Genomic DNA, 11,788 nt, shown 5'->3' with positions numbered 1-11,788 from the left:
CCTCACTCAATCTCTGAGATTCCACTTTCCCCTGCTTCCTAACATCCCTACCTACTTCCAAAAATTTCCCCAAGAATTTAGAAGCCCCCTATCCCCTTCATTTCGCTCCATTTTGACAAAGTTTCTTGTTTCACACATCGGGACAAGTTGCACTCAAATGATGTTTCAGAGCAATAAAAGATGAATTTTGGAAAATTGAGAGAGGTTTTTGTCCATAACATGCCAAAGAAGAAAAACCTCCTTCACTTTTTACACAGGTGTCATAGTTTGAGATAAATGTCAAAAATACCGGCGAGAACGAAGGTGCTCCAAGGACAGTTGGCTAAAGCACAAAAACGAAGGAAAACGCCCGATCCACTCCAAACTTTTGCCAAAGCCTCTTTGACTAAGCATGGTACTTGATTGGGGACTCCCAGCCCAAATTTCAAGAAATTTGGAGAAAATTTTGTCATTTGTGAATTTTTTGTGCATTTTACAGGTTTTGGCCATTGGAGTGGTCTCACCCCGCGCGCGACCACTCGTGGGGACATCTCAGAATGGGAAAACTCTACATTTTTGGAATTTCCATGCAAAAATACACTTGCCTATGGATGGACTTAAAATTTTATGGAGATTTGGACTTCCAAAAGCTCAAAATACATGCAAATTTTGACTTTCTGCCCCTTTTTTGAGTTGCAGAAATCTGTCTTGGGAGAAATGACTTTTGAGGGGTCAAATCAACTCCAAATTCAGAAATTCCAGTTGGGTTGGAATGGCGACTCACAGGCCTTTCCAATGATCTATCTTGCACCTGATTTGGACACCAGGAAGGCCTTCAAACACAGCTGCCAATGTGCGCGACCACTCAGGGAAATTTCACTATTTTGACTATTTCGGCCTGCAAAACACTATTTTTACTTTGGTTGACTTTTGATGTATGTAAATGATGGATTGTTGGGTAATTTTCATGTCACATGGATACATTTACTCTCCTTTAACACTTCTAGAAGTTTCCTTGATGTAAATAGTGAATATTAAATGCATGGATGGGTTACCTAAGTTTTAGAGGCAAGTTGTTTTGACTGCCTATTATCTAGTGCTCAGTTTAGAATTAGTTCAAAATGCTCCTAGGAAGCTGAGCTCGACCCCTAGAGGTGGGGAAAGGAGTTAGATGATCTATATTATGCCTTCTCTTGCTCATTTTCGTGGTTGGACTCTTGTGGGAGAAATATTATTGTATATTGTACATCTATTACTGCAATTTAAGGAAAAGGAAGGCCAGGGTTTTGCAGACATCATTGTGGATTCTTGTGGATTGTTGTGTTGATGGTGTGTTCTCTACATGTTATTGTAAGTGTGTTTATGTGTTCCATCTCTTTCTTTGCTGCTAATTGAACAGATGAAGTGATAAAGTTTGAATTCATGCATGCCATGCTCAGCTTTTAATTTTGTTCAATATCTATGTTTTCCACTGTCTAAAGAGGATTCAAAGTTGTTGTTTGCCCTCTTTAGCTCCTCCTCTATCATTCCTGATCATCCATCTCAGATTAAGGCATCAACACTCACTCCTACCTTGCCCCAAAGATTCCCCTGCAAAAACTGAGCCCAATCCCCGCACCCTGAATTGCACTCCCTCCAATTGCCACCAAAAACCCCAAAAATCTTTAAATCAACCTCCCTTATCAATTTACTAGCCTAAAATCTTTATTGCTAATTGGTCAGCTTATCATATGGAAAGATCTACCGAATCTGACCCGAGAGAGCCTTCTCATACCTCGTAGGGCTAGCTACGAGGTGAAATGGTTTGATGTAGCCTTGAGAGTTTGTCTATCTCAGCCTAGGTGAATTCCAAGCGCTAACACTCTCCATGAGACCTTATCTGTCTAACTAGACCAATCACATGTGTGAAGAATTAGTCAATATTATCTCACTCCTTCATGCAGAGGTTCTCAAAATCTCTCCTCAGCAACTGTAGTTTTACTGTCTTCACTTTCTCCATGCCTTGATAGGCTATATTGAGAGTTTTCCATGCTTCTTTAGATGTCTTGGTTGTTGCTATCCTTGGAAACACACTCTGATGCACTGATTGATATAAAAATAAGAGGGATTTAGAATCCTTGTTCTTATAGCTCTTCAAGAGATGTTTCTCTGCCTGTGTCAAGTTATTAAACTCATCTTCATCTGCTCGCTCTTCAAAGCCATCCTCAACAAATTCTCATAAGTCTTGAGAAGCAAGCAAAGCTTTCATGGTTATTTCCCAATAGTTATAGTTTTTCCCATTAAATTGTGGGAGCTCAGTATTAAAGATACCCATGCTAGTGTTGGCTACAAACATTCTTGCACTCTTCAAAATACTTGACTCTGTGTTTTTAAAATAACCGATTGTCTTCAGCAGTAACACAAAAACAAACTTGAGAAATACCTTGGATTTTCTTGACTGAGTCTTCACTCTGCTCGAGAAACTGCTGCACCAAGAAACCCTTCCTTCAGCTTCTTTGACACCTTCAAAGAGCCTGGACAAGCTCTTATACCACTGTTTTATCACAGGATCTTAACACAGGGAAGCTTAAAATTGTTTGTTGAAGAAGAACAAAGTTTTTCAACACACATAAAAACTTTTTGTATTCATTAATAAAAGACTGCCAGACTTCTTCCTCTCACAGAGGGATCTACAGAAAAACACTTTGGTTCCTCACAAAAAAAATTACGCTCTCTCCTTGTAGACTTTGCTCTCTCTGAGTTGAAAATTTTTACACTTCTCTGTGTAAAAATAAAACTTACATTTACTGCTGTAAAATTCTCTTACATTTGCTTGGTGATTCTATTGCATTTCATATGCAACTACAAGAAAAATAATTACCTTACAATTGCGATACTGTTCATTCTCTTTTGTTTCGACGAACAACACAAAAATCCCATTTACGCTGCTCCATCTATTTTTCATTACATTGCATATATGTTCTCCCAAAAACAACATATCCCTTACCTTCACACCGTTGCATGCATTACATCCAACCTACTGGAAAAATTCTCCTTTCACCTTCACTCCTCTGAGTTTCACGTTTCATTTCATATACAATGAACAACCAAAACTAAAACATAACAATACATTTTTTGTGCCATACTACCGTGAGTAATAAAAAAACAAACTTAGAAAAAAACTTTACCAACTTTTACCTATCACATTAAATTTACATTAATTACTTTTACGGAGAAACTGGCGGTCAAAACAAAACTTTGACTTCACGCAAGTTCATTGTTGCAGGCTTGTATCAACCATTGATTTAATCTGACGGTTGTCAACCATATCGCATGGCCCATTTCTGCTGAAGTTTACGCTCCGATGAAAAGAGGTTTTGTAAAAGTTGCTGCGGACACACGTCACGAAGTGAATGTGATCGAATCCATTTGAGAAAATATGACCATTGCGAGAAAGGCGATGCGATGGAGAACAAGCGGTTTTCGGAAATAAATGTTGTTTTCAGTCGCTGTTGCCATGGCAGATTCCGAACAACGCTGCACTTGAAATTATTATTTCAACAATTTCAATGAATTTCTGTGAGATTTTAGAAACGTTAGACTTGAATAATCCACTGGAAAAGATTCCAAAAGTCACACTAGAGACAACTTCAAACTAAAGGAGTTGTCTTTAGAGCTACTTTTTGGAGTTTCAGGTAACAGAATCTTGTGGAAAAATTTGTGGTGAAATCTTGATTTGTGTTATTTAAACTAGTTTTTTTTAGTGTATATATGGATTTGAAATACCCCTAGGGCACTTCTACTATGGAGGGTTTACAAATAAAACTTGTGATTTCAATGAATTTGTGTTGGATTTTAAAGAAATTAGAATGGAATAATCCATTGAAAAGCTTTCAAAAAGTTGCACTAAAGACCATTCAAAACTAAAGGAGTTGTCTTTAGGGCTAATTTTTGTAGTTTTTGTATTTATTATCAAATTTAATATTAAATATATATTACATTAATATTTGAACTTTCTAGAAAAGGAAAAAATTTAAAAAGAAAAATGTATGGCAAAAATTATTGATTTTAATATTATAAATAATTTTTTTATTCGATAAATTTAATTAATATAAAAAAACCAATACTTTTAAAAATAATAAAAAGTTTTGTAAATATAATTTTTAAAATGTTTTTATAATAGTAAAACAAAAAAAAACCCTATATTATATAACTTTACATTAAATTTAACTGACTGGGGAAAGAGTCGAATCACATGCAGAAATTGAAGAAGCACTCCTCGACCATTTCCAACTAGTCCATCAGGAACCTGCAAATGATAGGCAATCGGCTATTGAAAAGATAATCAGAAATGTGCCAAAAATTATATCGGAGGATCATAACAAACTGCTGATGAGTCCCATTCTTCCCCAGGAGGTCGATGATGCAATGGCCCAGCTCAAAGAAGGTAAGGCCCCAGGCCCTGATGGTTTTACTACCACATTCTTCCATGCCTTTTGGGACCTGATAAAATTGGAGGTATGGCAGATTGTTGAGGAATCCAGAACCATGCGCTGGCTCCTCCCCTCCCTCAACTCCACCTTTATCACTCTCATCCCCAAAGAGGAGAACTCCATCACGCCTGACAAGTTCAGGCCGATTGCCCTCTGCAATGTCATCTATAAAGTTATAACAAAAGTCATAGCTAACAGATTGAAGCCCCTCTTACCTCTGCTTATATCTCCGGAAAAGTCAGGGTACGTGGAAGGGCGACAAATAATGGATGGCATCCTCCTCACGCATGAGATTATCCACTCTCTCAAGCACTCTAAGCAGGCAGGTATGATTATTAAACTGGATCTCTCTAAAGCCTTCGATAAGCTCAGTTGGTCTTACATTCAGCAAATGTTAAAAGCTTTTGGATTTGATCTCATGTGGATTCGCTGGATCATGAACCTAATCACCTCCACTCACTTCTCCATCCTGATAAATGGCATTCCCTCCCTCCCCTTCAAGCCCTCTCGTGGTATTAGGCAAGGTGATCCCTTATCCCCCTTCCTCTTTGTTCTGATGGCGGAGGGTCTTGGTAGACACATAAAACATGCCCTCCACTCCCATCAGCTTAAGGGCATCTCAGTTCACAATTCCCCTGCCACCTCTCATCAACAATTTGTTGATGATACTATGCTTTATGGGTATCCCTCTACCCAGGAAGCATCTCATTTCAAATCCCTCCTCAACGATTTCGCTGAAGCTTCTCGAACTCATATCAACAACTCCAAGTCGCAGATTTTTTTCTTCCATACCCCACCTTAGGTCAAATCTGCCATCACTCGCATTCTGGGCATCCCTGCAGCCACACTACCCTCCAAATATATAGGCGCTCCCCTCACTGCTTCCACCCTAAAACTTCTCGCTTGGAATGCCCTCCTCGAAAAGCTTGAGTCCCACCTTAACCTCTGGACCTTCAGATCCCTTAATCTAGCCATTTGGGTAGTGCTTATCAAATCAGTCCTTCAATCCATGCCTCTCTATCTTTTTTCAATTCTTGCAGCACCCAAATGGGTCTTAAAGAGAATCAGGAGCCTACAACGCGATTTTCTCTGGGGCAGCTCAGCTACAAATCGCAGATGGGCTCTGGTTAAATGGTCCACGGTATGCATGCCAAAAGGCAAGGGCAGTATTGGACTTCGGGACCCAGAGCACAGTAATGCAATAATGAACGCCAAGATCTGGTGGCAATGGATCACAAGCCTTGAAAAGCCTTGGGTCAAAATCTGGACAGCCAAGTATGCTAACCACAGACCTCCAGAAGAACTCATTAAGTTCGAGCCCACTGATAAGGGATCCTTAATCTGGAATGCCGCCAAGCAGCACTATCACCTAATCCAACAGCACAGCTTCTGGGAGATAAGGAATGGAAAACAAGCAAGATTTTGGTCTGACGCCTGGAATCAACTACCCAGGCTAACTAGTACTCTTCCTCCAACTCTTATCCCAAATAGACAGGAACAAATAAGGGATAAAATCCATCTTTTTTGGACACAGGAAGGGGAACAAGGATAGAGGAAATGGAAACACACTAATCACATTCTCACCAATGCAACCAGTAAGGAGAAGGAAGACCTAGGGGACGAATTGAGAAAGCGAAGAATTAGATACCATGAAGGCCATGACATTTTAAGATGGGGGTATCTACCTAAGGGAAATTACACAACAGCAGAAGCCTACAAGTTGGTTAGCAACTTCCCTCCTTCGACCGATTCCTTATGGAGTAATCTATGGGATCGCGGGCCTTGGCCCAAAATCTCTTACTTTCTCTGGCTCGTAGGGCATAAAAAAATCCTCACATGGGATAGACTTAGACGAAGAGGCTTTCAAGGCCCTTCCATATGTCATAACTGTTTTCAAAACGAAGAAACTCTCCAGCACCTTCTAGCTACCTGTCCCCTAGCCACACAGATTTGGGAAAAGGTAAGTTTCAGATGCCAGAAAAGATGCATAGCCGACGACGACATCATCAACAACCTCAGGCAATGGCCAAAAAGCCCCTACAACTGTGAAATCCTCAACCACCTATGGAGAATCATTCTGGGCCTAATCTTATGGAACATATGGAAGGAACGAAACAAGCGCATCTTAAAAAATGCAAGCTCCCACATTGTGGAAATCTGGCACAGACTCCAAGGAAATCTCAAAGAAACCATGATGCTCAGAACTTGGTCGAAGGAAGATCACCCCTCAACGGACAATGAAAGAAACATCCTCGACAATTGGCAGCTGCAACTACCACAAGAAGACTACAAGCAACAAACTTCCAATAACAACAGTAAAGATAACAGCTACTGGAAATCTCCCCCCATCAATTCCTTCAAACTCAACTTCGATGGGGCTTCCAACGGCAATCCAGGAGCTGCTGGATTCGGAGGAATTCTGAGGGACCATGCTGGCAATCCCTTGCAAATCTATTTTGGAAATATGGGATCGGATACTAACAATTCTGCCGAACAAGAAGGCCTCTGGCAAGGTCTCCTACAAGCGGAACAGCTCAATCTCCAACCCCTAATTGTGGAAGGGGATTCTCAGCTGCTCATCAACACAGCAATACACTTACAGAATGGATCCCAAGCCAGGAAAATCGCCCCTAGTTGGAGACTAGAAGCCAGGCTAAATAGCATGGAGCAATATCTCAGAAAAAACAGAGCCATCTCTTTCAATCACATAAGAAGAGAAGGAAACAAGATTGCGGATCTATTAGCCAATATAGCGGTTGAAAATGATCAGGTAATCCGCTCAGGATCCATGGATATCATTCCAAACAACCAACAAGCACAAGAATGCAACTGTCTCATCCAAAAAGATGCAAGTCACCCGGATGCGTGTGTTAGCACTGAAATAAATGCTAGGCCACATGGCCAGCAGGTGTTTCCACGAGCCAGCGCGTGGAGGGAGGTAAGGGACGCTGCCGCTGGCTTAAATGATCAGGCTCCCGTTCAAATGCCTTAATCGCATTAATGGAGGAAGGCTGTGAGGGCAGAGCGCATTCATGGCGCTCAGGTTTTAAGAGCGAGCTGATGAGTTTAAGATGGGGGAAGGAGTGGAGATGCGCCATTTTCACCAAGACAAGCTCGTTGTGTCGTCGTGCAGGAACATTCTCTGCCTCCAGGCAGACGCTAAGAACTCCAAATTCTCTGTATTGCAAGGGAGAGGTAGCAAAGCGCCATTGGCAGGAGTTAAGAGTTGGGACATTGCACTGGAAAATCTGTCTCGAGCAGCCAAACCTATTGTCAACATGGCCAGGACGAGAGAGCGGCAACCATGTAGGCGTGGCTCTCGGCGTGGAAGCTCCTCTCGCCCTCCAGCAGAGGATGCCCACCACCATTGTTGCTGTGGATACTGTTATAGAAGAACGGGTACACCTCACCTCCAAACAACTCAATTCTTGGATTCTGGCAACCCAAATGAAGGAAGGCCAGTGCTTCCAGCATTTGGCACCGTAGTCTTTAACTTGGGAAGTCTCAGTGCCCACATTTCAGTCCTCTTCATCAGAAATGCAGAGGAGGACAATGCTGGATCTAGTAGCAGCGAATTGCCCTCCGAAAACCCAATTGGCAAGGCAGAGGAACAAGCGAGAGACGCGACGGGGAAGGCACCCGTCCAAGCTCAGGCGCAGGAGGCGTCCATGTCCAGAGCGGGAGAAGTTCGGGCATAACCTCCGAAAGAATATGGATGGGTCCCAATTGTGGAAATGGATCGAGAGGAACTGGAACCATAGGAGTAGCAATCTGGGCGCCACTGTCCTTCTTTTTGTCCAGGTCCTATTCTCAGGTCTTCTGTCTCGGTTTCCTTCTACGCTTGGGATAAAATCTATGTTTTTATTTGGGTCTAAGAGTCTGTCTGTAGGTATTTCTCTCTTTTGGTTTCAGTTTGCATGTATTTTCTGGGCGTATGCACCTGTCCACAGTCGCCCCTACGAGGGTAGTATTTTGAGTCACAGCTCCTGCGAGGGCATTGTCAAAGTTAAAGGACTTTTTCTGATGAATTTTGAGGCAGCCTGAACACATCTAAATGCTACAGCAAGCTCCCAACCCACAGTGCCACAGATGGCCATGGGAATCTAGTTTCACTACATGTAATGTTATTTTGTACATAATATAATTTTCTAGCATAGTCTTACTGAGAAAAAAAAACTTTACATTAAATTTTAAAATCAAAATATTTATTACAAAATTAGTATTCTTAATTTTTAAAATTTAAATTTAATATATATATAAATATAGTTTTAATTATATTTTAAATAATTTAGCTTTATTTTCTTTTAAAGATTAATAAATAAAAGATTGGTCAGAGTAAATGATGATGACCACCATCAATATTACTCGGTAGAGAGGCACATTCTACAACTCAGTATGACGAGATGGATAAATATGTCACGTCTCGATTAAAATATTAATAAAAAAAATTAATGATCATGGTGATAAAAAACTAGGGATTTGATCTCTCTCGGCCCATGATAGATCCACAGTTAGATGGGATAAAAAACTAGGGATTTGATCTCTATAGATCGAGAGTTACATGGATCTAAGTGGTATAATTTGGTCAACTGTGTTCTATTAAGGTATTTTGTGGTCAAAGGTCACTAGTATTCTCTTGTGAAAGGTCACTAGTTTGTAACTCCAATAGGGAAAACGCAAAAATACTAAGGGCTAGTATGAGCAAGATGATGCTATGAGTGGGTGATTTTGACTACTTAGGGCTAAAGACAACTCCTTCATATATTAGATAGACAAATTATTTTTCATAAATTAAAATTTCCTAAAAATACTAAAAAAAAACCATTTAATCTATTTCATAATTTCGGAAATGACTGGAAAAACTCATGTTGAAATCTTGATTTTTGTTATCTAAATTGGTTTTTTTACTATATATATGGATTCATCACTCTACTATGCAGGGTTTACAAATAAAGTTGTCATTTCAATGAATTTGTGCTCGATTTTAGAGAAATTAGACTGGAATAATCCACGGGAAAAGCTTCCAAAAATTTGCACTAAAGACAACTCGAAGCTAAAGGAGTTGTCTTTAGGGAGAATTTTTGTAGTTTTTGTCTTTATTCTCAAATTTAATATTAGATATATATTACATTAATATTTGAATAGGAAAAGGAAAAAATGTAAAAAGAAAAATGTATTGCAAAAATTATTTATTTTAATATTATAAATAAAAAAATTTATTTGATAAATTTAATTAATATAAAAGACCAATATTTTTAAAAATAATAATAAAGTTGGTTAAATATAATTTTTTAAATGTTTTTATAAGAGTAAAACAAATAAAAACCCTATATTATATAACTTTACATTAAAATCTAAAATCAAAATATTTATTAGAAAATTAGTATTCCTAATTTTTTAAATTAAATTTTAAAATATATATAAATATAGTTTTAATTATATTTCAAATAATTTAGCTTTATTTTCTTTTAAAATTTAATAAATAAAAATTTGGTCAAAGTAAATTACAATGACCACCATCAATATTATTGTGTAGAGAGGCACATTCTACAACTGAGTATGAGGGGATCGAAGTATCCAATAAAATATTAATAAAAAAAATTAATGTCAAGAGAAAAAATGAAAAGAATCATGGTGATAAAAACTACAATACAATGCAATAGAAAGAATCAATATTATTGGGTAGAGAGCCACATTTGGGTAGAGAGCCACATTCTACAACTCAGTATGAGGGGATGGGTAAGTATTAATAAAAAATATTTAATGTCTAATGAAAAAAATGAAAATAACCATGTTGATAAAAACTACAATACAATTCAATAAAAAGAATAAAAAATCCTCCTCCAAAATCTTTTAATAATTATTTTAATTAAATATTTGTAAAATAAATCTTTAAAAAGAAAACCATATCTTATGGATATACTAAAATCTTTCAAGGCATATGTATTTCCATATAAAAGTTGTAATATTTGAAAATATAAATTTGATATAGTTTTATTATAAATTTTGTTATGGTGCCTTGTAAAAACATCATTAAATTTAATATTACTATTATATTAATATTGTTATACATAGGGATTAGATCCTTTTGTGTTGAAATGGTCACAAGTTAGTAACTCCACTATCAAAAAAACCAATAATGCTAAAGGCTAGTGTGAACAAGCCCATGCAATCAACCGCTGATTTTGACTACTTAAATGCCCTTGGGTTTCACCTACCAAAAAAACAAAAAACTATCATATAATTTCCAATTAATTTCACATATTCAAAACAATATTTCTTATAAAGCACACAGTAGGTGAAATGGATCTTTGACCTAGAAATTGTAACTTCTTGTTCTTTAAAATATATTTTTGAATTCATAATTGGTTTCATTACCTTTATTACCTAAACAAAACATTTTAGGTAACTTCAAATTCCTAAAAATACTATATAAAAAAGACCATTTAACCTATTTGATAATTCAGAAAATGACCCTTTCACCTATTGGTTAAACAAAAAGGTTTCCACTATCTCCAAATATAAAACAAGATTTGGTTAACCCTAGTTACAACAAGTAGTAAAAATTCTATAGGTGGTGTTCTTCTCTCCTCCTCTTTGAGAAAATTTGTAATGAGTAGTGGTTATTGACTACTGATCGCATCGAAGGCTCGCGACTCTCTTTCCTTCCATCCTTTGAGCTTCCGCGCTTGGTTTCCTCAAAATTCTGTAAGCTTCTTGCATTAATTTAAATTTCTAAGAGTTTCTCTAGTTCTTTAGTATGCATAGATAGGACTTTACGCCATTATTATGGAAGAAATTATAAGTGATTTATGGTTTTTTCTTTTGGCGTTCAGAGTCGCCTTTAGATCAAGCTTTTTGAAGGTACAACTGTAGTAACTATATTGGAATATGAAGCCCCCAACACAATCGTGAGTTATTTTATCTCCACCATTATGTTAGTCTGATGTGAAGGACCGATTTTGCTGATTTTGTATTTTCTTTATCCTGAATTGATTTTAATGACTTTCAATTGGAATTTAGAATTTGAGCTATGGCACAATGTTAAAATCATGTGATCTATTTTATAGAATATTCAGGTTTAAAAATATGTTTTCTAGATCTATCACATATTTTTTTAATTCTCTAGAATAACTCTACACTCAAAAGCTTCTATTCAGTTAGACCTTTGAATAATTTTACTTACCAAACTTTTTATTCAGTTCAAAACGCTTTAGAAATTTAAAATATTTTGTGATAAAAAATCTCTAAGTAACTTTACACACAAAAACCTCTCTATTCAGTTGGATCTCTGAATAACTTTATTCACAAAACCCTTCATAAAAGTTATTCAATTG

The 11,788-nt window shown here is 37.5% G+C and overlaps 1 protein-coding gene across 1 annotated transcript; it reads left to right on the top strand.

Annotated features, from left to right (window-relative positions):
* The first annotated feature begins 5,598 nt into the window (after positions 1-5,598).
* Positions 5,599-6,003, top strand: LOC149196820 (uncharacterized). Its single transcript, XM_089408441.1, has one exon. It carries the CDS (start codon positions 5,599-5,601, stop codon positions 6,001-6,003), a length of 405 nt encoding a protein of 134 aa, XP_089264567.1.
* The last annotated feature ends 5,785 nt before the right edge of the window (positions 6,004-11,788 follow it).

The sequence above is a fragment of the Pinus tabuliformis genome, chromosome 2_2 (genome assembly GCF_031772625.1).
Source record: "Pinus tabuliformis cultivar Carrire ecotype Pingquan chromosome 2_2, CPIR1, whole genome shotgun sequence".
Taxonomy (NCBI): domain Eukaryota; kingdom Viridiplantae; phylum Streptophyta; class Pinopsida; order Pinales; family Pinaceae; genus Pinus; species Pinus tabuliformis.
Note: the sequence above shows the minus strand (reverse complement) of the source record. Positions and strands in the feature narration are given on the sequence as shown.